The following is a 17,352-nucleotide window of genomic DNA, read 5'->3' as shown; positions in this document are numbered from 1 at the left end:
CTCACCCCGGCCCCCGGCCCCCGGCCCCCCGTGCCCGCCGCCCGCTTGGCCCCCCCCCCGCTGTCCCCGGCTCTCACTGTTGAAGTGCAGCAGGGCCCTGGGGGTGACAGGGGTGGCGGTGAGCACGAGCATCTCGAGGCCGCGGAGCCCCTCGCGACACACCTCCGCCGCCGCTTCTTGGGTCATCTCGCCCAGGTGGTCCAGCTCCAGGACCTGTAGCCGCATGCAGTTGCGGGCTGGGGCGGGGGGGCGGACACGGGGACACCGTCAGTCCGACCCCCCGGGGACCCCCGCCCGGCCCGGAAGCGCTGCCGGGGACCCCTGACCTGCCTGGTAATACCTATATCAACCGATCCATCAATCAATCCTATTTATTGAGCGCCTGCTGGGTGCACAGCGCTGGACTGAGCGCTTGAGAAGGACGTATTTATTACTCTATTTTACTTGTACGTAGTTATGCTATTATCAATCAATCAATCAATCGTATTTATTGAGCGCTTACTGGGTGCAGAGCACTGGACTGAGTACTTGGGAAGGACGAATTCATTACTCTATTTTACTTGTACATAGTTACGCTATTATCAATCAATCAATCGTATTTATTGAGCACTTACTGGGTGAAGAGTGCTGGACTGAGCACTTGGGAAGTACATATTTATTACTCTATTGTACTTGTACATAGTTATGCTATTATCAATCAATCAATCAATCAATCGTATTGAGCGCTTACTGGGTGCACAGCGCTGGACTGAGCACTTGGGAAGTACGTATTACTCTATTTTACTTGTACATAGTTATGCTATTATCAATCAATCGTATTTGTTGAGTGCTTACTGGGTGCAGAGCGCTGGACTGAGCGTTTGGGAAGGACGTATTTATTACTCTATTTTACTTGTACATAGCTATGCTATTATCAACCGATCAATCAATCAGTTGTATTTATTGAGCGCTTACTGGGTGCAGAGCGCTGGACCGAGCGCTTGGGAAGGACGTATTTATTACTCTATTTATTTTACTTGTACATCGTTATGCTATTATCAATCAATCAATCAATCAATCGTATTTATTGAGCGCTTACTGTACTAAGCACGTGGGAAGTACAAGTTGGCAACATATATGTATACATGTTTGTACATATTTATCACTCTATTTTACTTGTACATAGTTATGCTATTATCAATCAATCGTATTTGTTGAGCGCTTACAGGTTGCAGAGCACTGGACTGCACGCTTGGGAAGGACGTATTTATTACTCTATTTCTTTTACTTGTACATAGTTACGCTATTATCAATCAATCAATTGTATTTATTGAGCGCTTACTGGATGCAGAGCACTGGACTGAGCGCTTGGGAAGTACGTATTTATTATTCTTATTTTACTTGTATACAGTTATGCTATTATCAATCGATCAATCATTCAGTTGTATTTATTAAGCACTTACTGGGTGCAGAGCACTGGACTGAGCGCTTAGAAAGGACATATTTGTTACTCTATTTTACTTGTACAGAGTTATGCTATTATCAATCAATCGTATTTATTGAGCACTTACTGTGTGCAGAGCGCTGGACTGAGCGCTTGGGAAGGACGTATTTATTACTCTATTTTACTTGTACATAGCTATGCTATTATCAATCAATCAATTGTATTTATTGAGCACCTACTGGGTGCAGAGCGCTGGACTGAGCGCTTAGGAAGGACGTATTTATTACTCTTTATTTTACTTATACATTGTTATGCTATTATCAATCAATCAATCGTATTTATTGAGCACCTACTGGGTGCAGAGCGCTGGACTGAGCGCTTAGGAAGGACGTATTTATTACTCTATTTATTTTACTTATACATAGTTATGCTATTATCAATCAATCAATCATATTTATTGAACGCTTACTGGGTGCAGACCACTGGACTGAGCGCTTGGGAAGTACGTATTTACTACTCTTATTTATTTTACTTGTACATAGTTATGCTATTATCAATCAATCAATCAATCGTATTTATTGAGCACTTACTGGGTGCAGAGTGCTGGACTGAGTGCTTGGGAAGGACGTATTTATTACTCTGTTTTACTTGTACATAGTTATGCTATTATCAATCAATCAATCGTATTTATTGAGCGTTTACTGGGTGCAGAGCGCTGGATGGAGCGCTTGGGAAGGACATATTTATTACTCTATTTTACTTGTACATAGTTATGCTATTATTAATTGATCAATCAATCAGTCATATTTATTGAGCGCTTACTGGGTGCAGAGTGCTGGACTGAGCGCTTGGGAAGGACGAATTTATTACTCTATTTTACTTGTACATAGTTATGCTATTATCAATTGATCAATCAATCAATCGTATTTATTGAGCACTTACTGTACTAAGCATTTGGGAAGTACAAGTTGGCAACATATATATATATATATGTATATATGTTTGTACATATTTATTACTCTACTTGTACATAGTTATGCTATTATCATTCAATCAATCATATTTATTGTGTGCAGATCGTTGGACTGAGCGCTTGGGAAGTACAAGTTGGCAACATATATGTATACATATTTGTACGAATTTATTACTCTATTTATTTTACTTGTACATAGTTATGCTATTATCAATCAATCAATCAATCAATCATATTTATTGAGCGCCTACTGTGTGCAGAGCGCTGGACTGAGCACTTGGGAGGACATATTTATTACTCTATTTATTTTACTTGTACATAGTGATGCTATTATCAATCGATCAATCAATCAATCGTATTTATTGAGCGCTTACTGTACTAAGCACTTGGGAAGTACAAGTTGGCAACATATATGTATACATGTTTGTACATATTTATCACTCTATTTTACTTGTACATGGTTATGCTATTATCAATCAATCAATGTCATATTTATTGAGCACCTACTGTGTGCAGAGCGCTGGACCAAGCGCTTGGGAAGTACGTATTTATTACTCTATTTATTTTACTTGTACATAGTTATGCTATTATCAATCAATCAATCAATCAATCGTATTTATTGAGCGCCTACTGTGTGCACAGCGCTGGACTGAGCGCTTGGGAAGTACATATTTATTACTCTATTTATTTTACTTGTACATAGTTATGCTATTATCAATCAATCAATCATATTTATTGAGCATTTACTGGGTGCAGAGTGCTGGACTGAGCGCTTGGGAAGGACAAGTTGGCAACATATATGTATACATGTTTGTACGTATTTATTACTCTATTTTACTTGTACATAGTTATGCTATTAACAATCAGTCAATCGTATTTATTGAGCACTTACTGTACTAAGTGCTTAGGAAGTACAAGTTGGCAACATATATATATATATGTATACATGTTTGTACGTATTTGTTACTCTATTTTACTTGTGCATAGTTATGCTATTATCAATCAATCGTATTTATTGAGCGCTTACTGGGTGCAGAGCGCTGGACTGAGCGCTTGGGAAGTACATATTTATTACTCTATTTATTTTACTTGTACATAGTTATGCTATTATCAATCAATCAATCATATTTATTCAGCACTTACTGTACTAAGCACTTGGGAAGTAAGTTGGCAACATATATGTATACATGTTTGTACGTATTTATTACTCTATTTATTTTACTTGTGCATAGTTATGCTATTATCAATCAATCAATCAATCAATCAATCGTATTTATTGAGCGCTTACTGTGTGCAGAGCGCTGTACTGAGCGCTTGGGAAGTACAAGTTGGCAACATATGTACATGTATATATATGTATACATGTATATATGTTTGTACGTATTACTCTATTTTACTTGTACATAGTTATGGTATTATCAATCAATCAATCATATTTATTGAGTGCTTACTGTCGGCAGAGCACTGTACTAAGCGCTTGGGAAGTACCCCTGACTCCAAAGCCCGGGCTCTTTCCACTGAGCCACACTGCTTCTCTAATTAATAATAGTATTTGTTAAGCGTTTACTATGGGCGATGCACTGTTCTAAGCGCTGGGGGGGATACAAGGTGATCGGGTTGTCCTGCGTGGGGCTCATGGTCTTAATTAATTAATAATAGTATCTGTTAAGCGTTTACTATGGGCAATGCACTGTTCCAAGCGCTGGGGGGGATACAGGGTGATCGGGTTGTCCCACGTGGGGCTCATATTCTTAATTAATAATAGTATTTGTTAAGCGTTTACTATGGGCGATGCACTGTTCTAAGCGCCGGCGGGGATACAGGGTGATTAGGTTGTCCCACGTGGGGCTCATGGTCTTAATTAATTAATTAATTAATAATAGTATCTGTTAAGCGTTTACTATGGGCGATGCACTGTTCTAAGCGCTGCGGGGGATACAAGGTGATCTGGTTGTCCCACATGGAGCTCATATTATTAATTAATAATAGTATTTGTTAAGCGTTTACTATGGGCGATGCACTGTTCTAAGCGCTGCAGGGGATACAAGGTGATCAGGTTGTCCCACGTGGGGCTCATGGTCTTAATTAATAATAGTACTTGTTAAGCGTTTACTATGGGCGATGCACTGTTCTAATCTCCAGCGGGGATACAGGGTGATCAGGTTGTCACACGTGGGGCTCATGGTCTTAATTAATTAATAATAGTATCTGTTAAGCGTTTACTATGGGCGATGCACTGTTCTAAGCACTGGGGGGGGATACAAGGTGATCAGGTTGTCCCACGTGGGGCTCATGGTCTTAATTAATTAATAATAGTATTTGTTAAGCATTTACTATGGGCGATGCACTGTTCTAAGCGCTGGGGGGGGATACAAGGTGATCAGGTTGTCCCACGTGGGGCTCATGGTCTTAATTAATTAATAATAGTATTTGTTAAGCATTTACTATGGGCGATGCACTGTTCTAAGCGCTGGGGGGGGATACAAGGTGATCAGGTTGTCCCACATGGGGCTCATGGTCTTAATTAATTAATTAATAATAGTATCTGTTAAGCGTTTACTATGGGCGATGCACTGTTCGAAGCACTGCGGGGGGATACAAGGTGATCAGGTTGTCCCACGTGGGGCTCATGGTCTTAATTAATTAATAATACTATTTGTTAAGCGTTTACTATGGGCCATGCACAGTTCTAAGCGCTGCGGGGGGATACAAGGTGATCAGGTTGTCCCACATGGGGCTCATGTTATTAATTAATAATAGTATTTGTTAAGCATTTACTATGGGCGATGCACTGTTCTAAGCGCTGCGGGGGATACAAGGTGATCAGGTTGTCCCACGTGGGGCTCATGGTCTTAATTAATTAATAATAGTATCTGTTAAGCGTTTACTATGGGCGATGCACTGTTCTAAGCGCTGGGGGGATACAAGGTGATCAGGTTGTCCCACATGGGGCTCATGTTATTAATTAATAATAGTATCTGTTTAAGCGTTTACTATGGGCGATGCACTGTTCTAAGCACTGGGGAGCATACAAGGTGATCAGGTTGTCCCACGTGGGGCTCATGGTCTTAATTAATTAATAATAGTATTTGTTAAGCATTTACTATGGGCGATGCACTGTTCTAAGCGCTGGGGGGGGGATACAAGGTTGTGGGGTTGTCCCACGTGGGGCTTGTGGTCTTAATTAACTAATTAATAGTATTTGTTAAGCGCTTACTATGGGCGAAGCACTGTTCTAAGCGCTGGGGGGATAAAAGGTAATCAGGTTGTCCCACGTGGAGCTCATGGTCTTAAATTAATTAATTAATAATAGTATTAAGTGCTTACTATGTGCAAAGCACTGTTCTAAGTGCTGGGGAGGTTACAAGGTGATCAGGTTGTCCCACGGGGGGCTCACAGTTTTAATCCCCATTTTACAGATGAGGGAACTGAGGCACAGAGAAGTGAAGTGCCCAAAGTCACACAGCTGACAGTTGGCAGGGCCGGGATTGGAAGCCATGACCTCTGACTCTAAAGCCCCTGCTCTTTCCACTGAGCCACGCTAGTATTTGTTAAGCGCTTACTCTGTGCGATGCACTGTTCTAAGCACTGGGGGGGATAGAAGGTGATCAGGTTGTCCCCACGGGGGGCTCACAGTCTTAATTAATTAATGATAGTATTTGTTAAGCGCTTACTATGTGCGAAGCACTGTTCTGTGTGCTGGGGGAGATGCAAGGTGATCAGGTTGTCCCACGTGGGGCTCACGGTCTTCATCCCCATTTGACAGATGAGGGAACTGAGACTCAGAGAAGTGAAGTGACCGGCCCAAAGTCACCCAGCCGACAAGTGGCAGAGCCGGGATTCGAACCCACGACCTCTGACTCCCAAGGCCGCGCTCTTTCCACTGAGCCCCGCTGCTTCCCTTAATCCCCATTTGCCACCTTGCAGGTCTTCATCCCCATTTGACAGATGAGGTCGCCGAGGCCCTGAGAAGTGAAGCGACTCGCCCAAGGCCACACGGCGGACGGGTGGCGGATCTGGGATTCGAACCCACGACCTTCCGATTCCCAAGCCCGGGCGCTAGCTACTATACCCCGCTGCCCCCCCAGCTGGCCAGGAAACGGAATCCCCAATTTTCCCACCCACTTTCCAGCTTCGCCCCATTTCCATCTTCAGTAGTATTTATTGCGTGTTTATAATAATAATTACTATATATGACATACTACATATTATTAATATATAATTAATATCACATGTACTATTTTATCATATATTATGTGATATATAACATAGTTTATATATAACACAATACTTTATTATATAGCATAATATAGTATATGATATATACTATATTTTATATATAACATACTTTATTATACATTATGATATAGTATGTGATATATAATATATTTTACGTATAACATAATACTTTATATATTATAATGTAGTACATGATATATAATATATTTTATACATAACATAATACTTTATTATATATTATAATATGGTATATTATATATCATGAATTTTGCATATGACATAATACTTTATTATATATTATAGTATAGTATATGATATATGATATATTATATATATGACATAATACTTTGTTACATTATAATATAGCATATGATATACATTACATATTACACAATATTTTATTATATATTATAATATAGTATATGATATATAATATATTTTATGTGTAACATGATATTTTATTATATATTATAATAGGGCACATGACATTTAATATATTATATATATAACATAATATATTATCATATATCATAATATAGTATATGATACATAATATATTTTATATATAACATATTTTTTGTTATATATCAATATATTATATGATATATAATATGTTTTCTATATAACATAACATTTTATTATATATTCTAATATGGTATATGACATAATATATTTTATATATAACAATATTTCATTATATATTGTATATGGTATATGACATATAATATATTTTATATATAACATAATATTTCATTATATATCATAATATAGTATATGATAGATAATATATTTTATATATAACATAATACTTCACTATATATCCTAATATATGATAGATAATATGTTTTCTATCTAACATATTTTATTATATATTATAATATAGTCTATGATATATAATATATTTTATATATAACATACTATTTTATTATATATTATAATATGATATATGATATATAATATGTTTTATATATATAACATCTATATTATAATGTATAATATTACTGGGGAAGCAGCGTGACTCAATGGAAAGAGCACAGGCTTTACTGGCTAGAATCAAGCACTTATAATTAATAATAATAATAAATCCAAACGTTTATAAGTAGCATAATTATATTAATCGATTGGGAAGCAGCGTGGCTCAGTGGAAAGAGCCCGGGCTTTGGAGTCAAAGGTCATGGGTTCAAATCCCAGCTCCGCCCATTGTCAGCTGTGTGACTCTGGGCAAGTCACTTCACTTCCCTGTGCCTCAGTTCCCTCACCTGTAAAATGGGGATGAAGACTGGGAGCCTCCCGTGGGACAACCTGATCACCTTGTAACCTCCCCAGCGCTTAGAACAGTGCTTTGCGCGTAGTAAGCGCTTAATAAAATGCCATTATTATAATTGTGGTAGTTGTTGAGCGCTTACTATGTGGCGGGCACTGTTCTGAGCGCCGGGGGAGATATCAGGGTGTCCGGTTGCTTATGACGTGCACTGTACTAAGCGCTTGCAACGGAGTTGGTGGACGCTTTCCCATCCCAACCTCGTTCCACCCGCCCAGCCGGGTCCCATCCTCACTTCTGTCTTCACCCTCTCTTCCCAAGAGCGTCCCCCTAATATTAATAATGATAACCGGGGTAGCGGTTAAGCGCTTACTACATGCCGAGCGCTGTTCTAAGCGCCGGGGTAGACACGAGGCCATCAGGCTGGCTCAGTGGAAAGAGCCCGGGTTTTGGAGTCAGAGGTCATGGGTTCGAATCCCGGCTCTGCCACTTGTCAGCTGTGTGACTTTGGGCCAGTCAGCTTCTCTGGGCCTCAGTTCCCTCACCTGTCAAATGGGGATTAAGACTGTGAACCCCCTGTGGGCCAACCTGATCACCTTGTAACCTCCCCGGTGCTTAGAACAGTGCTTTGCACATAGTAAGCGCTTAATAAATGCCATTATTATTATTATTATGGCGAACCTGCCTGGAAATCCCAGCTCTGCCAATTGTCAGCTGTGTGACTTTGGGCAAGTCACTTAACTTCTCTGTGCCTCAGTGACCCCATCTGTCAAATGGGGATTAAGACTGTGAGCCCCCCGTGGGCCAACCTGATCACCTTGTAACCTCCCCAGCGCTTAGAACAGTGCTCTGCACATAGTAAGCGCTTAATAAATGCCATTATTATTATTATTATGGCGAACCTGCCTGAAAATCCCAGCTCTGCCAATTGTCAGCTGTGTGACTTTGGGCAAGTCACTTCACTTCTCTGGGCCTCAGTGACCTCATCTGTCAAATGGGGATTAAGACTGTGAGCCCCCCGTGGGACAACCTGATCACCTTGTAACCTCCCCGGTGCTTAGAACAGTGCTTTGCACATAGTAAGAGCTTAATAACTGCCATTATTATTATTATTATTATGGCGAACCTGCCTGAAAATCCCAGCTCTGCCAATTGTCAGCTGTGGGATTTTGGGCAAGTCACTTAACTTCTCTGTGCCTCAGTTACCCCCATCTGTAAAATGGGGATTAAGACTGTGAGCCCCCTGTGGGCCAACCTGATAACCTTGTAACCTCCCCAGCGCTTAGAACGGTGCTTTGCACATAGTAAGCGCTTAATAAATGCCATTATTATTATTATTATTATTATTATTATTATGGCAAACCTGCCTGATTATCAGAGAGAGGGCCCGTGCCAATTAATCGTAATCCCTCTGAGGGCAGGGATCATCTGTCTCTCCTGATGACTGTCACAGGAGGTGTTCAGTAAATAGCTGCCTCAACTTTTCCTTCTTTCTGGTACTCGTTAAGCGCTTAGTAGGTGCCAGGCACAGGGAAGCAGCGTGGCTCAGTGGAAAGAGTGAGGGCTTGGGAGTCCGAGGTCAAGGGTTCGAATCCCAGCTCTGACACTTGTCATTCATTCATTCATTCAATCGTATTTATTGAGCACTTACTGTGTGCAGAGCACTGGACTAAGTGCTTGGGAAGGACAAGCTGGCAACATAGGTCAGCTGTGTGACCTTGGGCAAGCCACTTAACTTCTCTGTAATAATAATAATAATAATGATGGCATTTATTAAGCGCTTACTATGTGCAAAGCACTGTTCTAAGCGCTGGGGAGGTTACAAGGTGATCAGGTTGTCCCACGTGGGGCTCACAGTCTTCATCGCCATTTTACAGATGAGGTAACTGAGGCATGGAGAAGTGAAATGACTTGTCCAAAGTCACACAGCTGACAATGGGCGGAGCCGGGATTTGAACCCATGACCTCTGACTCCAAAGCCCGGGCTCTTTTAGTAATAATAATGATGATGGCATTTATTAAGCGCTTACTATGTGCAAAGCACTGTTCTAAGCGCTCTTTTCCACTGAGCCACGCTGCTTCTCTGTGCCTCAGTGACCTCATCTGTAAAATGGGGATTAAGACCGTGAGCCCCAAGTGGGACAACCTGATCACCTTGTAGCCGCCCCCCCCACCAGCGCTTAGAACAGTGCTTTTCTAGACTTCTAGACTGTGAGCCCACTGTTGGGTAGGGACCGTCTCTATATGTTCCCAACTTGTACTTCCCAAGCGCTTAGTACAGTGCTCTGCCCACAGGAAGCGCTCAATAAATATGAATGAATGAATGAATGAATGGATGAGACTGTGAGCCCACTGTTGGGTAGGGACTGTCTCTATATGTCCCCAACCTGTGCTTCCCAAGTGCATAGTACAGTGCTCTGCACACAGTAAGCGCTCAATAAATACGAATGAATGGATGAGACTGTGAGCCCACTGTTGGGTAGAGACCGTCTCTATATGTTCCCAACTTGTACTTCCCAAGCGCTTAATACAGTGCTCTGCACACAGTAAGTGCTCAATAAATACGATTGATTGATGATTGATTCACATAGTAAGCGCTTAACAGATACCACCACCACCACCATCATCATCATCATCACAGGTCAGCTGTGTGACCTTGGGCAAGCCACTTAACTTCTCTGTGATAATAATAATAGTCTAGACTGTGAGCCCACTGTTGGGTAGGGACTGCCTCTATGTGTTGCCAACCTGTGCTTCCCAAGCGCTCAGTCCAGTGCTCTGCACACAGTAAGCGCTCAATAAGTACGATTGATTCACAGAGTAAGCGCTTAACAGATACCACCACCATCATCACAGGTCAGCTGTGTGACCTTGGGCAACCCACTTCTCTGTAATAATAATAATAGTCCAGACTGTGAGGCCACTGTTGGGTAGGGACCGCCTCTAGTGTTGCCAATCTGTGCTTCCCAAGCACTCAGTCCAGTGCTCTGCACACCGTAAGCGCTCAGTAAATACGACTGACTGATGATTGATTCACATAGTAAGCGCTCAACTGATACCACCACCATCATCATCACCATCATCACAGGTCAGCCAAGGCCCAGAGGGGCGACCTGCCCGGGGAGGGAGACGCGGGTCCTGTATTGATTGGGCTCCTCTCCCGGCGCGGGGGGCTGGGGGAGACTCACCGAGGGATGCCAGGCCTTGGACTCCGCAGCCCGCGCCGCCGACCCCCAGGGCCCTCAGGAGCGGCCAGCAGCGACCGATCATCTGCAGGCAGCGGTTGCTGAAGCGGGTGGGCTGCTGGCTAGAGAAAAGAGGGGTCCCATCACCACAACCCCGCGGCCTCCCACCGCCCTCCCAATCCGTCGCTCACCTGGGCCCGGAAATGACTCCTCCAAGGTCACTCGGAGGCCTACCCCGCTGGGGTAATAATAATAATAATAATAATGTCATTTGTTAAGCGCTTACCATGTGCAAAGCACCGTTCTAAGCGCCGGGGGGGATCAGCTTGTCCCACGGGGGGCTCACAGTCTTCATCCCCATTTTACTGAAGCCCAGAGAAGCGAAGTGACTTGCCCGAGGTCACCCAGCAGACACGTGGCGGGGCCGGGATTGGAACCCATGACCTCCGACTCCAAAGCCCGGGCTCTTTCCACTGAGCCACGCTGCTTCTCTAGGGGTAGGGCGCTTACTACGTGCCGAGCGCTGGGGTGGAGACAGGTGAATCGGGTCGGAGAGAGTCACCGCCCCCCCATTTGGGGAGGCAGCGTGGCTCAGTGGGAAGAGCCCGGGCTTTGGAGTCGGAGGTCACGGGTTCAAATCCCTTGTCAGCTGGGCGACTTTGGGACAGTCACTTCACTGCTCTGGGCCTCGGTTCCCTCATCTGGAAAATGGGGATGAAGACTGTGAGCCCCCCGTGGGACAACCTCATCACCTTGTAACCTCCCCAGCGCTTAGAACAGTGCTTTGCACATAGTAAGCGCTTAATAAATGCCATCGTTATTATTATTATTTGGGCAAGTCACTTAACTTCTCTGGGCCTCAGTTCCCTCATCTGTAAAATGGGGATTAAGACTGTGAGCCCCCCGTGGGACAATTTGATCACCTTGTAGCCTCCCCAGCGCTTAGAACACTGCTTTGCACATAGTAAGCACTTAATAAATGCCATCATTATTATTATTGTTTGGGCAAGTCACTTAACTTCTCTGGGCCTCAGTTCCCTCATCTGTAAAATGGGGATTAAGGTTGTGAGCCCCAAGTGGGACAACCTGATCACCTTGTAACCTCCCCAGCGCTTAGAACAGTGCTTTGCACATAGTAAGCACTTAATAAATGCCATTATTATTATTATTATTATTTGGGCAAGTCACTTAACTTCTCTGGGCCTCAGTTACCTCATCTGTAAAATGGGGATTAAGATTGTGAGCCCCAAGTGGGACAACCTGATCACCTTGTAACCTCCCCAGCGCTTAGAACAGTGCTATGCACATAGTAAGCACTTAATAAATGCCATCATAACTATCATTATTATTATTTTCCCCATGAGGGAACTGAGGCCCGGAGAGGTGAAGTGACTTACCCAAGGTCACCCGGCAGACAAGTGCCGGAGCCAGGATTAGAACCCAGGTCCTTCTGACTCTCAGGCCCATTAGTGCCTCAGTTATATAATATACAACTTATATATTGTATCTACATAATTTATACAGTCTATATAAGAATAATAATAAAAATGATGGCATTTATTAAGCGCTTACTATGTGCAAGGCACTGTTCTAAGCGCCAGGAAGGTTACAATAATAATAATAATAATGATGGTATTTGTTCAGCGCTTACTATGTGCTGTTCTAAGCGCTGGGGGGGTTACAAGGTGATCTGGTTGTCCCACGGGGGGCTCCCAGTCTTCACCCCCATTTTCCAGACGAGGGAACCGAGGCCCAGAGAAGTGAAGCGACTTGCCCAAAGTCACCCAGCTGACAATGATCAGAACCGTGACCTCTGACCCCCAAAGCCCGGGCTCTTTCCCAGTGAGCCACGCTGCTTCTAATGTACAATTTATATATTGCAGCTACATCATTTATGTCGTCTGTATATATAATTTTAAGATCTGGGCATAATTTAAAGACCCGCACGTGCTACGACGATGGGGCCTAGAGCCACGCTGCTTCTAATGTACAATTTATATATCGTAGCTCCATCATTTATGTAGCCTGTATATATCATTTTAGGATCAGGGCATAATTTAAAGACACACACGTGGTACGACGATGGGGCCTAGAGCCACACTGCTTCTAATGTACAATTTATATATCGTAGCTACATCATTTATGTCGTCTGTATATATCATCTTAAGATCAGGGCGTAATTTAAAGACTCGCACGTGCTATGATGATGGGGCCTACAGCCATGCTGCTTCTAATGTACAATTTATATATCGTAGCTCCATTATTTATGTAGTCTGTATATATCATTTTAAGATCAGGGTGTAATTTAAAGACACGCACGTGCTAGGACGATGGGGCCTAGAGCCACGCTGCTTCTAATGTACAATTTATATATCGTAGCTCCATCATTTATGTAGTCTGTATATATCATTTTAAGATCAGGGTGTAATTTACAGACACGCACATGCTACGACGATGGGGCCTAGAGCCACGCTGCTTCTAATGTACAATTTATATATCGTAGCTCCATCATTTATGTAGTCTGTATATATCATTTTAAGATCAGGGCGTAATTTAGACACGCACGTGCTACGACGATGGGGCCTAGAGCCACACTGCTTCTAATGTACAATTTATATATCGTAGCTACATCATTTATGTAGTCTGTGTATATCATTTATTGTAGCTACATCGTAGTCTGTAAATATTTTAAGATCAGGGCATAATGTAAAGACACGCATGTGCTACAACGATGGGGCCGAGAGCCACGCTGCTTCTAATGTACAATTTATATATCATAGCTACATCATTTATGTCGTCTGTATATATCATTTTAAGATCAGGGCGTCATTTAAAGACACGCACGTGCTACGACGATGAGGCCTAGAGCCACGCTGCTTGTAATGTACAGTTTATATATCGTAGCTCCATCATTTATGTCGTCTGTATATATCATTTTAAGATCAGGGCGTCATTTAAAGACACGCACATGCTACGACGATGGGGCCTAGAGCCATGCTGCTTCTAATGTACAATTTATATATCGTAGTTATATCATTTATGTAGTCTGTATATATCATTTTAAGATCAGGACGTAATTTAGACACGCACGTGCTACGACGATGGGGCCTAGAGCCACGCTGCTTCTAATGTACAATTTATATATCGTAGCTACATCATTTATGTAGCCTGTATATATCATTTATTGTAGCTAAATCATAGTCTGTAAATATTTTAAGATCAGGGTGTAATTTAAAGACACGCACGTGCTACGACGATGGGGCCTAGAGCCACGCTGCTTCTAATGTACAATTTATATATCGTAGCTACATCATTTATGTAGCCTGTATATATCATTTTAAGATCAGGGCGTAATTTAAAGACTCACACGTGCTATGACGATGGGGCCTAGAGCCACGCTGCTTCTAATGTACAATTTGTATATCGTAGCTCCATCATTTATGTAGTCTGTATATATCATTTTAAGATCAGGGCGTAATTTAGACATGCACGTGCTAGCATGATGAGGCCTAGAGCCACGCTGCTTCTAATGTACAATTTATATATCGTAGCTACATCATTTATGTCGTCTGTATATATCATTTTAAGATCAGGGCGTCATTTAAAGACACGCACATGCTACGACGATCGGGCCTAGAGCCATGCTGCTTCTAATGTACAATTTATATATCGTAGCTATATCATTTATGTAGTCTGTATATATCATTTTAAGATCAGGACGTAATTTAGACACGCACGTGCTACGACGATGGGGCCTAGAGCCACGCTGCTTCTAATGTACAATTTATATATCGTAGCTACATCATTTATGTAGCCTATATATATCATTTATTGTAGCTAAATCGTAGTCTGTAAATATTTTAAGATCAGGGTGTAATTTAAGGACACGCACGTGCTACGACGATGGGGCCGAGAGCCACGCTGCTTCTAATGTACAATTTATATATCGTAGCTACATCATTTATGTAGCCTGTATATATCATTTATTGTAGCTAAATCGTAGTCTGTAAATATTTTAAGATCAGGGTGTAATTTAAAGACACGCACGTGCTACGACGATGGGGCCGAGAGCCACGCTGCTTCTAATGTACAATTTATATATTGTAGCTACATCATTTATGTAGTCTGTATATATCATTTTAAGATCAGGGCGTCATTTAAAGACATGCATGTGCTACGACGATGGGGCCTAGAGCCATGCTGCTTCTAATGTACAATTTATATATCGTAGCTCCATCATTTATGTAGTCTGTATATATCATTTTAAGATCAGGGCGTAATTTAGACACGCAAGTGCTACGACGATGGGGCCGAGAGCCACGCTGCTTCTAATGTACAATTTATATATCGTAGCTACATCATTTATGTCGTCTGTATATATCATTTTAAGATCAGGGCGAAATGTAAAGACACGCACGTGCTACGACGATGGGGCCTAGAGCCACGCTGCTTCTAATGTACAATTTATATATCATAGCTACATCATTTATGTAGTCTGTATATATCATTTTAAGATCAGGGCGTCATTTAAAGACGTGCACGTGCTAGGACGATGAGTCCTAGAGCCACGCTGCTTCTAATGTACAATTTATATATCGTAGCTCCATCATTTATGTAGTCTGTATATTTCATTTTAAGATCAGGGCATCATTTAAAGACGTGCACGCGCTAGGACGATGGGGCCTAGAGCGAGTTCCTCGGTTTCCCCCCGGAGTCGCCCTCTGCCCCCACCCCCCGGCCCCGTGCCCGCCGCCCCCGGGTGGGCTTACCACGGGTGCAGGGGGGCAACTTGGAGGGAAATGATATCCCTACAGCCCGCGCCCAGCGCCCAGATGACTTCGTGGCCGACCGGGTCGGTGGCACTCCTGAGGGTGAGAGAAGCTCCGTGAGCCCGCTGCCCGCCTCCGTGCCCGTAGGGCAGCCGTCTCCACCCGAACCCAAACCACGCCTGGTGCTCCCCAATAATCCAGGGGCGGCCACCTCATTTCCACCCCTCATAGTTGGGTAGGGAGAAAGATCGGGGCAGGATCCGAATCCAGGACCCGGGGAGGAGAAGGGGGTGCCGGGCAGACTTTGCCAAGGGGGCGAGGGGCTGGTTCTAGACTGATTGATTGATTGATTGGACTGTGAGCCCACTGTTGGGTAGGGACCGTCTCTAGATGTTGCCGACTTAGACTTCCCAAGTGCTTAGTACAGTGCTCCGCACACAGTAAGTGCTCAATAAATACGGCTGATTGGTTGGTTTGGACGGATATTATTTGGTTAATATGTTTTGTTGTCCGTCTCCCCCTTCTAGACTGTGAGCCCGCTGTCGGGTAGGGACTGTCTCTAGATGTTGCCAACTTGGACTTCGCAAGTGCTCAGTACAGTGCTCTGCACACAGTAAGCGCTCAATAAATATGATTGATTGATTGATCATCTTACCTCCTTCCCTTCCCCACAGCACCTGTATATATGTACATATGTTTGTACATATTTATTACTCTATTTATTTATTTTACTTGTCCATATCTATTCTATTTATTTTATTTTGTTAGTATGTTTGGTTTTGTTGTCTGTCTCCCCCTTTTAGACTGTGAGCCCGCTGTCGGGTACGGACCGTCTCTAGATGTTGCCAACTTGGACTTCCCAAGCACTTAGTACAGTGCTCTGCACACAGTAAGCGCTCAATAAATACGATTGATTGATTGGTTTGGACGGATATTATTTGGTTAATATGTTTTGTTTTGTTGTCTGTCTTCCCCTTCTAGACTGTGAGCCCGCTGTCGGGTAGGGACCGTCTCTAGATGTTGCCAACTTGGACTTCCCAAGCGCCTAGTACAGTGCTCTGCACACAGTAAGCACTCAATAAATATGATTGATTGATATCCTCAAGCAAGGGAGATCTGCTGAGGGTGGGTGTGGAATAATAATGATGGTATTTGTTGAGCGCTCACTATGTGCTCAAGGTGCTCACTAGGTGCCAAGCACTGTTCTAGGCAATGAATAATGATGGTATTTGTTAAGCGCTTACTAGGTGCCGAGCTCTGTTTTAAGCACTGAATAAAGATGGTATTTGTTATGCGCTCACTAGAGGCCGAGCTCTGTTTTAAGCGCTGAATAATGATCGTATTAAGCGCTCACGAGGTGCCGAGCATTGTTCTAAGGGCTGAATAATTATGGTATTTGTTAAGCGCTTACCAGGTGCCGAGCTCTGTTTTAAGCGCTGAATAAAGATGGTATTATTTTTGCGCTCACTAGGTGCCGAGCTCTGATCATATTTGTTAAGGGC

At 42.9% G+C, this 17,352-nt stretch overlaps 1 protein-coding gene across 4 annotated transcripts in view; it reads right to left on the bottom strand.

Moving 5' to 3' along the window:
- Positions 1-17,352, bottom strand: part of FBXO41 (F-box protein 41) — a 42,057-nt gene that overhangs the window by 4,627 nt on the left and 20,078 nt on the right. For 2 of the 4 annotated variants that reach the window (XM_038745303.1, XM_038745304.1), the window contains exons 8-10: positions 15,851-15,946; positions 11,085-11,203; positions 78-236 (exon numbers count right to left, since the gene is read on the bottom strand). In XM_038745303.1, the coding sequence (XP_038601231.1) occupies positions 78-236; positions 11,085-11,203; positions 15,851-15,946 (374 nt within the window). The remainder of the gene's footprint in view (positions 1-77; positions 237-11,084; positions 11,204-15,850; positions 15,947-17,352) is intronic. The other 2 variants (XM_038745306.1, XM_038745305.1) reach the window with 2 other exon arrangements.

The sequence above is a fragment of the Tachyglossus aculeatus genome, chromosome 4 (assembly GCF_015852505.1).
Source record: "Tachyglossus aculeatus isolate mTacAcu1 chromosome 4, mTacAcu1.pri, whole genome shotgun sequence".
Classification (NCBI taxonomy): Eukaryota; Metazoa; Chordata; class Mammalia; order Monotremata; family Tachyglossidae; genus Tachyglossus; species Tachyglossus aculeatus.
Note: the sequence above shows the minus strand (reverse complement) of the source record. Positions and strands in the feature narration are given on the sequence as shown.